The sequence below is a fragment of the Fukomys damarensis genome, unplaced genomic scaffold (genome assembly GCF_012274545.1).
Source record: "Fukomys damarensis isolate Sample0158 unplaced genomic scaffold, DMR_v1.0_HiC HiC_scaffold_19, whole genome shotgun sequence".
Classification (NCBI taxonomy): domain Eukaryota; kingdom Metazoa; phylum Chordata; class Mammalia; order Rodentia; family Bathyergidae; genus Fukomys; species Fukomys damarensis.
Window position 1 is genome coordinate 35782060 of NW_022900931.1, and position 17904 is coordinate 35799963.

At 42.3% G+C, this 17904-nt stretch overlaps 1 protein-coding gene across 1 annotated transcript in view; it reads left to right on the forward strand.

Moving 5' to 3' along the window:
* The window catches only part of Pard3 (par-3 family cell polarity regulator), a 558608-nt gene that overhangs the window by 288098 nt on the left and 252606 nt on the right, over positions 1-17904 (forward strand). Inside the window, 4 exon segments of the mRNA XM_033765663.1 lie at positions 439-527; positions 2119-2202; positions 16545-16670; positions 17799-17904. The exon segment at positions 17799-17904 is cut by the window's right edge and continues 45 nt beyond it. Coding sequence (XP_033621554.1) covers positions 439-527; positions 2119-2202; positions 16545-16670; positions 17799-17904 — 405 coding nt within the window.

Consider the following 17904-nt stretch of genomic DNA (forward strand, 5'->3'; position numbering starts at 1 on the left):
ACAACTCCACTGATCCATCGGTTAGGCTGACTGTGAAATCTCCCAGGGTGATGCCTTTCTCAGTTTCACTAGTGGCCATGGCTATAATGGTCTTGGCTGTTTTGATTTGTAGACATTTTTAGACATATGTCCCCAGTATCTTACACACTCACTTCGTAAAACACACATTCAAAGAAATTAAAATAATGAGTGAAGAAAACTGGCATACAGTAAAGCTCAGTATCCTTTCCTTCTCTGTAGCATCTGGTTCACCTCCAGGCATATATTCCATTCACCCTTGCACATTTGCGAACTGGTGTTCACATCCAAGGTCCTCCCTGGAGAACGACCTGGTTCACTGGGACATAATGCCCATCGGCCTCCGCATCAGCTTCCTTTCCCACCGCAGAAACACAGCTCACAGCCCGCTCTTCCCCTTGTGTCTCTTCTGGCCTCTAGGAGGAGGATGGGGCGGAAGACAGCAGCCGAGTGGAGCCCGTGGGCCATGCGGACACTGGCTTGGAGAGTGGAATCAGCTTTTCCCTGGAGTAAGTTTGCAATGGTTGTAACTAGAATTGTAATAGTCATGTAGCATTGTTAATTGCAACAGGTGTCCCGAAAGCATTTGGCATGAGGAATGTTTGTGTTTAGTTAGAAAGCTCGCCTTGCACTCATTTGATCTTCTACAGTGCTTCTCTCATCTGCTCAGTGAACTCTGTAATCTCAGCAGCACTGCATGGATACTCACATGTACCTGTCCCGAGTTTCATGCTTTGGCAAATACTATTAAGTTAGAATATCAAATAGTATTTGATTGAAATTGTCCATCCTGTTAATGGTACTGTAAACACTGTAAGTGTTGTTAGACTGTTTTGTCTGTCGATTATTTTGGTCATTTGTTTGTTTTTCACTTTTGCCACATTAAAGAAAATCATGATATACTTAATTGAAAGACGAGTTGGATCATGTAAACATTGAGCATTGTAGCATAGATGCTTTTTGGTTGAAGAAACATTCTTTCAAGATACTTAATGAAAAAGTAGAGGTCATACATGAAGGACCTTGAACATGATTTTGAATATAAGGACAAATAAAATATTTTCAATGTTATCAAAGCTTTCCAATTACCTTAAATATTAACATGTTTGAAATGGAAGATGCTCTTAACACCTCTTCCTTTGATAGCTTAGAGCAGGGAGAGCAGACTTTCCAGATCTTTCTTTGATATTGGCAAAAGTTTGGGATGTTGGATGAAGTTTATCAACATTTCCATACTTCGTTTTGTCTTCTCCTGATCCTCCAAGGGAGAGCTCTAAGTGCATTTTTAGTGAGATCAAGCAGGCTGTAGAATCAGATAATGTCTCGACATGCCCCAACCAGCACTTAGGGTATTTCTTTTTAAAACTGCTTGACACACTACAGTTTTTTAGAAAGAACGTTGAAGGAACTAAATTTATTTTAGTCACACCATTCTTAGTTCACAAGCAAGTGATTCAGGAGACGTTCACAGTGTATCAGTACCTTTTATAGCCCACGGTTCCAGTGCTCTCATGGCAGTTAAGAAAGCGGTGACTTTGCGTCATCATGGAAGAATGAGCAGCAAGGACAGTGGAAATCACCCTTGGGGTGAAAACGTTGATCTCATTACTTTATCAGAGGGATCAGTGAAGTGACATACATTAGAGCACTTACTAAGTTATCCAGTGTGGTGTCGCTGTAATGCTGTCACTTGGCTAGTCTTCAGAGTCCTCAAATGAGATGCCGGGGTGACCATTCAAAGCAGAGGCCTAGAGGGTTGGCTTGGAAAGCACCAACCCATATTGCACCCACATATGGTCCGAGGGAAATGGTCTGTGTCATTGTTAACGCAGTTAATTCTGACGATTGCTCTCCCTCCATGCCATCAGACTAGTGTTCAGGTATGTAGCGTTTGATGTTGCCTTCAACACTGTGCATTTATTTCCGAATATGTATGCATACGCGTGTGTGCTCAGTGGGATTTTTGTTTTGTTCTCTCCTGTTGTTTGTCGTGTGTGTGTGTGTGTGTGTGTGTGTGTGTGTCGTGGCGGTCTTTGTTTTGTGGATTTCGGTTTGTTTACAGTACATGTTCATGCTCCCTCATTCATCGTTGTCTCACAGTGATATGGTAAAGCTCGTACAAGTCTCCAACGATGGAGGGCCTCTGGGAATCCATGTAGTGCCTTTCAGTGCTCGAGGCGGCAGGTAACGTATCTTCGAATCTTGGAGGTTTTTAATTGAATCATAATGTGGAATGTTTTATATTCATTTATGCTCAGATGTAGAGTGGTGGTGATTGAGCCTATGCTTAATGGAACACATTTTCACTTGGGGGCAACTGCAACTTCATTCCTAGTACACATCCCAATCACAGAAAGCACTTAGCCTAATGAAGAGAGCGTGTTCAGGCGCAGGGAGAAATCCTGCATTGAAATTGTCCCGATGAGTTTATTGTTCATTACATCTGAGTGAACCTTTGCCTTCAGAGTCAGGACTTGCCTCAGAATTGAAGAGTCAGGGAGACCTTAGTGTGACCATCTAGAAAAACTCATGCAGCAGAAGTGACCCGAGTCATTTACGTGGTGATTTAAACTCACCTTTGTCATTATTGAGTTCTCCAGTTTGACACAAGAATGACGATTTCTAAAAAATCTTTGAATTTGAAGTTTAGAAAATTCAGTGAGCTAAAGGTTCCTTCCTTCCACGTGGCTCATGGGTCCTTTGCTCTGCTCTCCAGTTTCTGAGACTGCCAAAGCGTTGGGCTGTTCATTCGTAGTCCATCCCCACTGCTGTAGGAAACACTTCCTTGAAAAAATATTGTATGAGTTTGCCTGATTCTGCACCCTTTTGTCAGCAAAAGAACTACTGCGGTTTCTTTGCTTTCAATATAATCCAATAGCATGGGTTGATTTTGGCACCGATGCCTGGGACAACTGTCGGGGACAAGTGGAGCGTGGTGTTGCTTCCTTCTGGTGCAAACGCAGCTTTCAGTGTATCATTGAGGTTTCATCGCACCCTCTCTCGTTTACCCACCAGGGAGTTATGAACTCTCTGGCATCTTAAGTTTGAACTTAGTTGTTTCATTGTTACCACATTTAAAAAAAAATGTAGACTTTGTTTGCATAGGAAGAGATTGGAAGAAGTTGGAAAAGAGCCTTAGACCAGTGAGGGAGACCCCAGACTAGGACCATTCCTAAACTGGTGACTGAAAACGTAGACCTGACCTTAGAACAGTGCCCAAGAACTTAACCCAGCAACTGAGAAGCAGGAGTCAGGACTGAAAACAGAGCATAGTTAAGACTGCCGCAGGGAGTCACACACATCTAGTATGTTGTAACATACAGGTGGAGAATAAAATAGGATTAAGTCTGTATTGTGTTTGTTTCGCTGTAAGTACCCATGCACTGGTCAGCCGGGTCTCTCCCTTTTGGTAAAGTGCTTAGCTTCTGGACAGCCCCAAGCTGGAATTTTGCTGTACTCAGAACTCTGCTGCAGTCTGACGGAAAACTTAGCACTTTACTCCGAGACATGAAATTAACCCTGAACGTTTTTTCACTCGGGTTCTGAGAGTGGCACCCAGAGCCTTGTGCATGCTGGGAATTGCTCTCCTGCCGAGCCACACCCGCAGCCCCTCACCTGGGACCTGTGGTGGTGACATTCACAGCGGTGTGCTGCTTTCATTTGTTTCCTTTTCTTCTTCACTTTTACATTCTGGAGAAGCTTTAAAATTTCTGCAAAGGACTTTCAGTTAAACATTATTTTTCAAAACGATTCTTGCCATTTCCTTGAAAAATGTAAAGTTATCTCAAAAGTTAAACTTTTCCTGAATTCTTTCCTAAATAGAGGCAGAAAAAGCTGAGAAGATAAAATGCATGGGTTACAGCGCCTCGATATTGATGCGCTTTACATTGCCGGCGGGCCCTAACTCATCACGAAACAGACGTCAGTGTGCTTGCAGCAGCTCTGAGCCAGCATTTCAGTTAAAAGCACATTATTTCCTGTTATTATCATACATTTCCCACCTCCGAGTGAGAAGATATTAGGATGAAATAAGCAGATGAAAAACCTCAGGGGACTGAGATAGAGAAATAAAGCTGTGAGAGAGATCGATGCGAAGGCAGACTTTTCAGAGCCCGCCTCACTTGCTGGTTATCATGACACTGAGTTTTGACGCCCCGAACAGAGCCAAGCAGACAAATACCCTTTTGCAGAACTACAAGTGGTTTTGTAGTTGAGTCTTTTATTTTTTATCTTTTGAGTCTTCTTAAAATCCTATCAATTTGGCACTTGACGAAGAAAGTTTTATTCAACTACTTTCCTCCATAAAGCACAAAGACACTGTCTTAAAAACAGATTCTTTATAAGCCCCATTTAAGCATCACCAATTTTCATGTGGAACTTTCAGAAACATTTTGTTTTGGCTCATTGCTGAGCTTCGCTGAGGGCTGGGTAGTCGGGAGTCTTTGGAGTCAGGTGTGCACTGAGAGAGGGATGCAGACTCAGAGACACCCAGAGATGCTTCAGAATGGGTTTTGGTTAGGTCGGAAGCCTTTCCAGGCGTTACCTGTGTGCTAATTCCCGTTAGGTGCTAAGAAACAGGAGAAGCAGGGCGCAGTCTTCTGGGCTCTGTGCTGTGGAAACCACACGTTCCAATTGTGGTCAATGCAGGGAAGGTCCCATAGCAGGCAGCCCATGGCAGACAGAGGAAGAATTGTCTGAATTAGGCAGCCGTGGCTGCTTGCTGCAGAAGATCATTTTCAGTGTGACAAGAGTTTGCCAAGGGAGCAGAGTCCACTCCACAGGGGCTGCGAGGGCGAATTAAGCCACATGGTACAGCAGAAAGGAAGGAGGAGCTAGTGGAACCTGTGAAGAAATTGCACTTATATCCAGTGGGCATAGCAGAATCCATATTCATGGTGTGTGTGTTGAAATGTCCAAGAATAACTTCTGTGGTACAGAATTCCACATCCTTGGGCCTTCTCAGTTTTTGAGACAACTAATTGAATAACCCTTCCTGAATGCTTAATCTTTATAAAAGTGACAGATACATCGATATTGGTTTCTCATTTTGATTTGCAAAGTCAGAGTCTAAGGTACGATTCAGAATGAGAATAATAGATTGTAGAGTTCTGGAACCCCTTCCAGATCACCTCCAGTGTCACATGCAATTAGGGAAAATAATAGTTTACTTTGTGAAGCCACTGTTAAGAGAAAAATTTGAAGTCATTTAGCTGTTATTATGGCCTGATGTGTAATCGAGTTTTTCTAAATAAGGATCTTGCCAGGCCTGCTTTTGAAAGGCTCTTTCTTTTCTGGAGTATGTTGAGTATTGTTCCTTAAAGATAATTAGCTCATCTCTCAGTCCTCCCTTGGTTTACTACTTCTGATTCCTAGACCTGGAGACAAAGAGAAGAGAGGGTGTATTACCTTCCCGTGGGTGCTGTTTTTTCTTCAGCGGTCATCAGAAATCGTTACCTAATGCCCATCCTAAACTCCCTATTCGGTTTCATTACTTGAAGTCACCTTTCCCTTCACACCTGTCCTTTCCTTTTACTCTAATTTAAATGGCAAACTGCCATCCTTACGTAAATCACAAATGCTACTACCTTCAGAAACATAATCACAAATAACTGTGACTTTCTTTAGCAGAAAAGCTCTATTTTAGTTTTATATTTCTAGAACCGAACCACAGACATTGGGTCATAGGACACTTAGGTGTTGCTTAGCAAAGCTTAGTAAAGAAACACATGAACTCGTGGTTAGTCGTATCAGCGATGGCACTACTAGATGAAAAATAAAACAGCAGTGACATATCCTGGCCTGGAAGGTGTTTTGTGAATTTCCCTGAGACCTCGAACTATGTAGAAATACATAGGTTTATGAAATAATGTCACATCTGTAAAAATGAAGTTGCAAAATTATTTGCTGAAGTAGGGGCTGTCCCTACGAGATACTGTTTTTGGTTTTAAGGGACTTAAGAAGTAAGTATATAAAAAGACACATGCCACCTGCCAAGGGAGTTAGAGGAAGAGGGACTTGAGTGTTGGCCACTTATCAGGCCCTCGGGGGAAGCAATTGAAACTGACCTATTCTTGGAAGGACATCCAGGACCTATCCTGGTGACACCGATCTGGCAGTAGAATTATTCGAGGAAGGGAATGTATGAAAGGACTGAGTGTGCTGCACAGAGTGCATGACTTGGTGGGCAGGACGATGAGAGTATTTGGACAGAGTGTATGGGCAGATAGCACTGGAGAGACTTTATTATTCACACTTGGACTCCACAGTCTAACTCCCCTCTGGAAACAACTATCACTAAAATGTATTCTTTGTAAGCCCCATTTCTTTGGATCTTTACTGTGAAGGACATTTCCCATTTCTACACATGCATCTTCAAACTGCAGGGCTTTAAAATTTCTTTCACATTTTCTTATGTAAATAATTAGATGTTTGTTAGTTATTTATGCAAGTTTTTAAAAAAAGACTTAGCATCTCCTAGTTTCTCTTTCTGGCACTGGGGACAGTCCAGATCAGTGTTGGCATGCTCCTCCTTGGTACCTACGTATACTGTGGAATGGAAGCAGCCATTAGCAAAACCCCAGTGTCTGGGGGTGACTGTGCACCAATGAACTTCACCTACAGAACACTGGCTGGCCGGATTTGACTCAAGGACCATCTTCTGCTACCTGTTGTCATAGAGAACTAAACAAATAAGCTCGTCTGACAGCATGGGCTTTCCGGTTTATATGTGGGGGCAAAAGTCTGCCGCTTTTCCACTTTCACTTGCTGCTAAGACAGACCCTTTTGTTGTAACGAGGTACTTTCTCCAAGGGCACACGCCCTAGTGCTCAGGAATACCCGGGACAAGGGAAAACAGAACGAACAAAGAACCCGTCCATCATGTTCCAATGAATGAAATGTAGTTAGGTGACTCTCCTTCCTAATACCTGATCCTCAGTCATAGAAAGACTTCAGGAAGAGTCTGACTCACATATAGGAGCTGGGAAAGCAGGTCCTGGTAAGGTTGTGGTGTGTGTGTGTACATGCATTTGAGTGTACCTTTGTGGGTCTTACTTAGTGTGTTTCTGGCTTTCTGCTACTGGCTTATGCTGGGCAAGATCTTCTTATTAGTCACTATCTTTTTTTAATATGTCATTTGATTTGCCCAATTTTTATTTTATGTATTTATTGATTGATTGATTCGTTGGTACTGGGGATCGAGCTTGGGACCTTGCACTTACAAGGCAGGCGACGGCACCACTGAGCTAACTCTCCAGCCCATAATAACATCTGCATTTCCCCATTTGGTGGGGCAGACTTGTTTATTTGGTACCAGGGATGAACTCTGGACCTTGTGCTTGCGAGGCAGGTGCTGGAACCACTGAGCTAAATCCCCAGGCCCCAATTTTTATTTTGATCTTGAATATTTCTAAGCATTTATCTTCAGGTTAATATTCAGAGTATCAGGTGAATTGTCAACACTTTTAGGAAAAGCTTTAACTGCTGTACTGAAGTTTTTTTTAGTGACTTTTCCCTTCTAGAATTATTTACATTATATATATATTATTGTCTGTAAATTCTATGAATGCTAAACAAACAAACACCCACATAACTAAGAGAATATTTTACATTTAGGGTTTTTGTGTTGAAATAAAAATGACTCTATTAAAAATGTGTTTCATCTGCATTACTCTTTGTATTTTATAAGTATATATTCCATATAAATCACTAGCCTTGAGTATAGCTTAATTAGGATTAATATAGAAAGTCACCAACAAATAAATGTTTGTTTTCTGCATATATTGAACAATTCTTCTCTCAAGTTTAATGTTCTCTTTCTGCAAGAGTAGAAGGCAAGCAGGGTGTAGTGGTACACACTGTAATCCGAGCAGTATGGGAGGCTGAGGCAGGGGGATCTCAAGTTTGAACCCAGCCTGGGCAACTTAGCTACTTAGGAAGATAGTGCCTAACATTTTTAAAAAGGATGGGGATGTATCTCAGAAGAAGGCCCTGGGTTCATTCTCTAGTACCTCAGGAAAAAACCAAGAGTAGTTAGACACCTTTGGAAAGTCTTAAGAGACACATCTAATTCAGGAAATCTAACCATGACTCATCTACTAAGACTTTCCATTGTTCTAATTACTGTTAGTTATAACCCTTAGCTCAGCTGATGCGTGCTTTGTCATTTCCGCTCTCTGACACTTCCAAAGCAGACAATGCGTTATCTTCCCGAAACCTCTAGTTAGGAGTTCTGCACTCCCTCTGTGTGTCAGGGGAACCACCCTTCTGACTGTGTAACGGGAGCCTGCCCTGCGGTGGGGTTGTTAGGAGGCGTTCTGGAGGACTGGTGTGTACTTGTGACCTGCTGCTCTCCTGTCTCTCCCTCTGCGGGACTGCACTGGGGACCTCTGTGTGGCTTCCTAAGAAATGTGCGTAAAGCATTTGACAAGATGCTGGCGGTGCCTGCAGGTGAGAAGGATCCAGTCGTGAGAACCCATCTTTGTCTTCCATTTATATTCTGTTATGCGTCTGCGCCCTGAAATTCTCTTTCCGATTGCTTGGTATTCCTGTTGTCTCGGAATATATATTAGTGAAGAATTACACTCAATTTTAGTTTCCTTTCTTTTATTTGTTGAAACTGGGTCTCACTAGCTAGCTCACCGCGTCACTTTCCTTGAATTTGCTGTGCAGTCTAACTTGACCCTCCTGCTTCCGCCTCCTAAGTGCTAGTATTACAGGCCTGCACTTCCCTTCCCCCTGTACTTTAATTACTTTTCCAAAACTAAAACCAAAAAAAAAAAAAAAAATCACAATTTAACTTTACTTACTGGATCAATAGCCTTTTGTGATAAAGTATTCAGTTGTGCCTTCTAAGCTAAAGGCTCGTTTGTTAAAGGGCTATATATGTTCACTTGTTTAAAGAGAAAAGTTATAGTTTACATTTAGATAAATCATATTTCTTCAAATAGGATGCAGTCTGCTGTTTCTGCCTTTATGTAGTGATAGTCTCTGCTTTTATTTGCTTTTTTTTAAATTTTGATACCAGGCGTTGAACTCGGGCCCTTGAGCTTGCGAGGCAGGTGGTGGAATCACTGAGCCAAATCCTTGGCCCCTTTTGACCCACTTCATTGAATCCCTTAGAACTTACTGTTAATTGTTTTTTTATTTTTTGCAATTTTGGGGATCCCATCCAGGGCCTCTTGCAGGCCAGCAAGGGCTCTACCTCTGAGCGACATCCTCAGCCCAAATGTTTGTTTTAAGTCAGAATTTTTATTTTCACGTAAGGCCCTTAAACGCTGCTTGGTGGCTCTCTGCCAAGTCCGGCCTGAAGTTTCAGGGCCTCACCAGGGCGGGCGGGGACAGCGTCGTGTGGGGGATCCGTTCCGTTCACTCCCTCTGCTTCACGGCTTCTCCGGGGTCGGCCTTTATGAAGCGGATTTGGGTCACTTCCACACAGCTGGGCGGCAGGCATGGGCGTTTCTATCACCAAAGCGAAACTCAGACTAACTCGGCCAATTTGGCTGTCGATGAAACATTTGTTACTTCTTTTCAGTTTTATCATTGGTTGTAATTTATACTTAGAATTGAATATGTTAACATGTGTGACTGAGTTTGCGTTAATTAAGTGTATAATTAGGCTAATGAACCTTGTAAAAATGTAGTGGTACAATCCTTAATAAAATGTAAGCAGTTAAATTTCTCATTATGCATCCAAAATCATGTATGTAGATGCAGCATTTCAGTGGCTTGTTTTGTGCCACCAGCCCCCCCTTCCCCCGACATTGTTCAAAAACTGTGAGCAAAAGATTGAAAGAAATATGTGATTGCATATTTTTTGTTGTTGTCTCTTTGAGGAAAATTATTTGAAAGTAGGACGGTACTCGCTGGACCTAATTCTTTTCTTTCCCTTCCTCTAAAATGTGAGAAGGCCATGGCAAACAGTGAAGAGGAGTAGATTTGCAGGAAAAAATCTGTATGCTCCAAAGGCATCAGAGTCATGTAGGGTTTGCGTTGACTTCCAAGGGGGCGGAACAGGTTCTGTGTCGTGCACACCTGGATCCTGTAGTGGGTTCTTCCTGGTTCTGCTGGCCCCTGTAACACACGCATCGGCTCTTTCCTCCTGTCTGTCAGCCCCTCCTGCCCCTGCCTCCCTTTTTGTTTTGTGAGCCGAGCTTCCCTCTGGTGGACAGTGGTCGCCCCGGAAGGAGTTCTGGTGGTCGCTGCCAGAGCGGCGTCTCCATCTCTCTCCCTGCACGCTGACACCAAAGGTCTCCAAGTGCACGGCTCCAGCTGCTCTGTGACAGCAGGGTTGCAGGACCACACTGCAGCCTCGCGGTGCTTTGTTACTTTAGGACAAACTCCAGTTGCTGCATTAGGTTTGCAAAACATGCTCCAAAATATGTTTTTGATGGTATCACCTGAGGAAGCTTTACATAGAACGTGGCAAGTTTGGAAATGCACCTGCTTGTGCCCACACAGTCTCCTGGAAGGGACAGCGTTGTAACGGCTGCTTCCGTTTGATTTCCCTCCAGAGCTTCCTCTCCTCTCAATCTAGCTGTTAGCAGCTCAATTTTCTTAAGAGTTTTTTTTTTCTTTTTTGCAAATCAATTCATTTTCATTCCTTTTGTAATCATTTTCACCTAGTGGAGCAAATGAGATAATTTTGCAGATTGTGCCACTTTACTCTTGAATTAATTCATTCTTTTTGAAAGAATGATTCTAATAGTGTGGTCAAGTACTTAGAAATCAGCAGGCTGATAACTTCGCCGGGATTCAGCCTGATCCTGGGTTCCTGATCCCACTGGAGTGAAGCCCCTGCCCTGCCCCAGGGGGTTCTGAGGCTCAGGGGGTGAAAGGCCTTGACGAACAAGCTTCCCTTGTGTTTCCTGGCGACTCATCAGTAGCATTTGTATTGTTTCTCAGGATGACTGATGCATTTGGACATAGAGGAAGACTTACTCAGAAAGAGTCATTCTCACTTGGGATCGTTGTTCTAGAATGATTACTGGGGGAAATAATTGTTACCTAGATGAATGTTAATCTTTTGACCTATTTATCTAAAAAAAAAAGTCACATAAAATAAGAATAGATGCCTAAATCATACTTTTTTGGTTTTTTTTGGGTATCGGGGATTGAACTTGGGTCCTTGAGTTTGCGAGGCAGGCGGCGGAACCACTGAGCTAAATCCCTGGCCCATTTTTCATTAATTTTATTGATACATTTTAGGTATACAGTAGAGTTACATTCATCATGGGGTTCTTGTACCTTTACATGACTTATCTTGGTTCTTATTTTTTTCCCCATTCCCGTCCTCCAGCCCCTTCACCTCTCTCTGCTTACAAAGACTTTGTTTCCATTTTTTCCTTTTCTTATATTTTCTTTTCCCTTCTTTCATTTCCCCTAACCCTCCCAATTCCCCACTCTTTTAGACCTCTTCTTCCCATTTCATTTATTAATTATACGTTTTGATCTTATTTGCACTTTCAGTTTCTCACACCAGAGAAACTATTTGAAATTTACACACGTGTGTCCTATTTATTTCACTGAAGAGCATGGCCTCAATGTGTATTCATTTAGCTATAAATGTCTCTAGTTTCTCATTCTTTATGGCTGAGTAGTGCTCCATTTTATAGAAAAAAACCACATCTTTATCCAGTCTCCAGCTGATGGGCAGTTGGGCTGTTTCCAAGTTTTAACTTTTAGAAACTGTGCTGCTATAAACATGGGTGCACATATATCATTAATTTTTTTTATTTTTTTTTTTTTTTTTTTTTTTTTTGGTGCTGGGGAATGAACTTGGGTCCTTATGCTTGCAAGGCAGGCCACCAAACCACTGAGCTAAATCCCCGGCCCTCTTTTAATTCTTTTGGGAAGATGCTTAGCAGAGGAAAACCTGGGTCAAATGGGACCTCATCCTAGTTTTTTGAGGAATCTCCATATTGATTTCCACAGCGGTTGCACCAGTCTGCACTCCCACCAACAGTGGAGAGGGTTCCTTTTCCCCCTCAACCCCACCAACATATGTTATTGGTTGATTTCTTGATAGCAGCCATTCTTTCTGGGGCAAGATGGAATCTCAGTGTTGTTTTCTTCTACATCTTGAATGACCAGTGATGTTGAACATTTTTTCACATGCTTATTTGTTGGTTTTTCTTCTTTGAGAAATGTCTTTTCATTTCAGATGCCCATTTTCAAATTGGGTTTTTTAATTTGGGGGTGTCTGATTTTTAAAAGTTATTTGTATATTCTCATTACTGGATCTGTCTGAGAGTAGATGGTAAAATTTTTTTACCACATTGTAGGTTGTCCCTTAGCTCCATTGGTGGTTTCTCTTACAGTGCAGAATCTTTTTAATAAGATGAGATCCCAGTTGTTGATTCTTTATGCTAGTTCCCATGCTACTGAGCTTTTGTTCATAAAATTCTTTTCCTTTGCCTATGTCTTCAAGAGTTCTACTAGAAGTCGGCTTTATCTCAGGGATTCAGGGGTGGTTCAACATAAGTAAATCAATAAATGCAATACACTATATTAACAGAGCCACGGACAAAAACCATATGTTCATCTCATTAGATGCAGAAAAAGCATTTGACAAAATCCAACACCCATTCATGATAAAAATCCTATAGAAAATTGGAACAGATGGTCTTTATCTCAACCTCATAAAGGTTGTCTATGAAAAACCAACAGCCAGCATCATACTACATGGTCAAAAACTGAAAATCTTCAAGCTAAAATCAGGAACAAGACAAGGATGTCCACTCTCACCACTCCTGTTCAGTATAGTTCTGGAAACAGCCACAGCAGTTAGACACGAAAAAGAAAAGAGAATTAAGATAGGAAAGGAAGAAGTTAAACTGTCATTATTTGCTGACAGGGTGATACTCTATATAGAGACCCCCAAAACTCTGACAAAAGACTTCTAGACTTAATTGACAGATTTAGTAGCGTGGCTGGATACAAGGTCAGCACTAAAAAATCAGTAGCCTTCTTGTACACAAATAGCAGACTCACTGAAAGAGAAATTAGGGAAGCAATTCCTTTCATAGTAGCATTCCCAAAAATGAAGTATCTAGGAATCAGTCTAATGAACAAAGCAAAAGACCTCAACATTGAAAACTATAACTCTCTGAAAAAAGAGATTGAAGATATACAAAAATGTAAAGACATCCCTTGTTCCTGGATAGGAAGAATCAATATAGTACAAATGGCCACATTTCCAAAGCTGTTACTTAGATTCAGTGCAATCCTGATTGAAATCCCAACAGTCTATTTCACAGAACTTGAGAAAACAATCCAAAAATTCATTTGAAACCAGAAGAGATCTAGAATAGCAAAAACCACTCTAGGCAACAGAGGTATGACAGGGGGGTATCTCAATTCTCAACTTGAAACTATACTACAAAGCCACTGTGATAAAAACATCATGGTACAGGCAAAGAAAGAAACCCCAGGATCAGTGGAATAGATTAAAAGATGCAGAAACATCAGCAGGCATACTCTGCTACCTTAACTTTGGCAGAGGAGCCAACCATCCTCATTGGAAGAAAGATAGGCTCTTTAATAAATGGTGTTTGAAAAACTGGATTTCAGCCTGCTGAAGATCAAAACTAGACCCTTACCTTTCACCATGCACTAAACTAAAAGTGATTTAAAGATCTAAGTATTAAAATAGAAGCACTAAACTTTCTGGAAGATAAGTTAGGTAAATTATACTATATTCATTCATTCAGAAATGAGGTCTGGTCTCAGACTCCTGGACTCAAGTGATTTTCCTGCCTCGGCTCTCCATTAGCCGAGGCTGCAGCAGGTGTGCAGTACTGTTTTAAACTGTTAAGTACTGGAAAAGTCTCTTGAAAATAAACTCGCAAACTTATGCAGATTACCAGTAGTAGTTAAGTGCTAAATAAATTTCATTAAATATAGCCAATAACTATTTCTCTAGAAGTCTCTAGAACTGTTATACATTGCACAAAAGATTTTAAGATATTTGTAAACATTCAAATTACTAGTCATTTTAGATGCCAAAATGTTGTAACTGTATTGAGAAATCTCTTATGCTGTGTCCAATTAAAAACTAATAAACTGAAATGTGCCTTGGTTGGGCTTTTTTCTTTCTTTCTTCTTTCCTTTCCTTTTTATTTTGAGGCAGGATCTCATTAATTGCTGCCTTGGGCAGGCTGGGCTCGAACTCGTGATCCTCCTGCCTCAGCCTCTCCAGTGCTAGGATAACTGGCATGAGCTGTCCCCCCAGCTGCACCCCACAGTAAGGCATACTTTTATTGCACTGAATCGCACACTTTAAAGAGGGATCCTCAATGTGGGAGGTAGCTTTTAGCAGTGGCTTCCCACCCTTGTGTACTCAGGTTAGAATCACCAGAGTGATGGAGAGTCTTTGCCTTAATGCTGCCCTTTTCCTGGCTGCTTTGAAGGTCAGATGGCCAGGGGACTTCTCTGCATTCTGGTGTATCAGTGATTGTGCCTCGTTTTGATTTCCCATGTAAACCTTTCCCATTTGCCAGCATCACACATACGTGTTTAATAATTTGATTCCTCTGGCTAGGCACTGTTCAGCTGCACATGGAAACAAACTTAAACAGTGGCGAATCACTGGGAGATTGTGACGTAATTAATGCCTTCCTTCCAAGTATGGACCAAGACAGTCAAGTTTCTTTGAGTTGAGATAATTTTTGCTGTTATAATTGCACTGCGTGGCAGTAAGTGAAAACTGCAGCCCCTTAGCACTCACTCATAGCTTTAGACGCCTTCACTAAGAGATGTTAATGCTCAACTGACACAACTGCAAAAGACAATTTATCATCTGCACTTGGTTTTCGTGCAAGTTGGTGGTCTTGACCCTAGCATGATGCCTCTTTGTTATATTTAATGATAAACATTAAGGGGAACTTAATGGTTTTCTATAAATATTCACAAAAGAAACAAGCATCAACTGTGAACTAACAAGTGGAATGGGACTTATGCTTCATTTCATTTCAGCTCTTTGGTATCTTTATATAAAATGCTCTTTTTGGTGGAAGAAAAGCTCTTGAATCTAAATTCTGCTCACTTGTATTCTGCATTGCAAAGGCTTGTTAGAAATATGAGAGTTTTTCTTTTGCCCCAGCCTTGTTCATTCAGTCCTCATTTTCTTTCTTTCCTTCTTTTTTTTTTTTTTTTTTTTTTTTTTTTTTTGTTGTTGTTGTTTTGGTACTGGGGATTGAACTCCGGTCCTTGCACTTGCAAGGCAGGACACTGAACCGCTGAGCTAAATCCCCGGCCCGTATTTGTTTGTTTGTTTGTTTGTTTGTTTTTAGTCCTCATTTTCTAGACCGCACTACACACTGCATTCTGGAGTGAGCACTGCACATTGGCTTCTCCTTCCTCCAGGAGCCTCCAGTGCAGTCGTAGAGAGCCTGGACACAGCAGGGGAAGACGACGCGTGGCTATAGAATAGACACAGCAATTGCTGCCAGCACTTAAAAGAGGGAACGATCTGCTTGGTATATTTTGACTGGAAAGCACACACACAGGATACTACATGTTGTAATTCTGTTGGAAAACAGGCACTGTATATGCAGGGTTCTACTTCTAGTCATTGCTTTGGTCCCTTAATTAGGATTGTAAAAGAAAATCCAAACTTCAGATGTGCCAAAATGATTTCACCTAGAATTTTGGATGTAGTCATGAGATAGCATTTCTGCCATCTACCCAGTCCATCATAGCAATCTGAGCGAAGCAAAGACTCTTACTGCTTCTGTCCTTCAAGAATTTTTACTCTCTGCCCCAGGAGATATAGAATTCCCTGTCAATTAAGAAGTTGTGTTCCAGAGCAAGTACAGTAGCAGTTTTTACTTTTTTCCTCTATCCGAGTCTCTCAGAAGTTCCTTCAAACCTTTCTTTTCACCTGGAGTTTCTGCATGCATAGGAAGAGGCGGAGGGTGACTGGCATTTTCTCAGCTCCTCACTGACTTTCTCTCATTTTCTCCAAGTGGAAATACTGGCAACAAATCATTAACCTTACTTGGGAGAACTGACAAGTTTAGAAATTCAGAATGTTGGGTCCTATTAAACTTAGATGCCGGGCAGGGAGATGCCTCCATTTTTGAAGTTTTTGTTCTTCTCGGTCCTGCAAGGCGATGAGGCTGGTTCTGGCTTGTTACCTTTACATTAACAGGAAGGCCGGGCAGCCCCCAGTGTCCTGGCTGGCCCAGCAGGGAGCCTGGCGGGGCTTCCCCCACGTGCGCTCTCTCCTGGCCCTGGCCGCTCCCTCTGTGCCAGCCCGGCGCTTTGCAGCGTTGTACTTGTAATGTGTATGGTTCCCAAAATGTGACAGTGACAAATCCGAAACAGTGCCTTAGGGTCATCGGAAGGGCCATTTGTACACATCATTTAGGCTGCTCTGATGCCGGGGTGGTTCTACAGTGTACTGATGGTGATTTAATCCCCCCTTTCTAAGGGGGTCTGTGCAGACAATCCCAGCATTGAAGCCATAGGGCCGGTACTTGGTGGCAATTTTATATGTTTAACTGTTTGCATTCTTAATGTTCCAGAACCCTGGGGTTATTAGTAAAACGCTTGGAGAAAGGTGGTAAAGCTGAACAAGAAAACCTCTTTCACGAGAATGACTGCATTGTAAGGATTAATGATGGCGACCTTCGGAATAGAAGATTTGAGGAGTAAGTGCAGCAGCCTTCCCCGGCGGCCCCCCACCCGTCTGTGATTTCTGTATACTGGAGAGAGGGTTTTCTACCCCTATCTGGCTTTTCGGAATTGAATGCACCTCCTGGTAGTGACTCCCTTAGGCTGTCCTCAGAGTGCCCTCTCACGATGGAGCCTTGGGGAAGTAGAAAGCACCTGCCCAGGCCGCTGCTTCCTCCCCTGTTGGAGACGCCACCGGTGTGTTCCTTCCTGTTTCTGTCAGCCCAGATTTCCAGGTTGCTGCATGTGTCAATGTATACATAAGCAGAAAGCCCCTTTAAGCCACAGTTTTGTCTTGCTGAAATCTTCTTTATCCTATCTTAAGCTCTTATTCAATTAAAAAGGAAATAAAAGAGCCAGTTTCTATAAAATCAGGCAGGTGTGAGCAGAACTTAGGGCCCAAGGAGCGCAGCCTCTCAGGCTGGCTGCCGCGTGCCCTGGGATCCCACCCCTGCTAACAGCTGGAATCACCCATCTCTCACTCACCCCAGCAGGTCCTGGGGTAGAATCCGGGCCCTGCTGGGGTGAGTGGGGTAGAATCCAGGCCTGGCACCACTCAGCAGCTGCTTCCGCCTGCAGGTTCTGAAGTTCCGAGGTTTTTGCATACACAGACCTGAATGAACTTTGCTGATCAGTAGTGAGTGCTTACTCACTTTCTGTAGTTGTCTAAGTATAATTATAAAGATCATTTTACTTCTTTGAGAACACAAATGACTCACTTGTAAGGAAGAATTATAGCTCTGGCAAACTGTATTGGCGAGTATTGTAGAGAGAAGACTGCTTCTGATTTACAGTAACACGAAATTAGAATACCCCTGTCATACTTAAAACTGTTGTTTTATGATTTCCAATTGAGAGCAAGAGTGGTAGATCATTTTGGTAGCTAATTTTGCCATTTTCATTTAGGGCATGAGGATTTTATATTTGCAGAAGTAGCTTCTATCAGAGCTTGCAAACTCGATTAATAAACGGGTTCTCAGAATTTTGCTTTTCAGTTTCAACAGTCTGTCAGTTCTTACTGCTTAATTAGTGTACTTAATTAGGCTCATAATATCTGCTAGTCTGCGGGTCTCAGTTTGCGAATCTTCCGTTCTTTCCCACACCAGAGCACAGGACATGTTCCGCAAGGCCATGCGCACCCCTATCATCTGGTTCCACGTGGTCCCCGCAGCCAGTAAGGAGCAGTACCAGCAGCTGTCCCGGAGCAGCTAC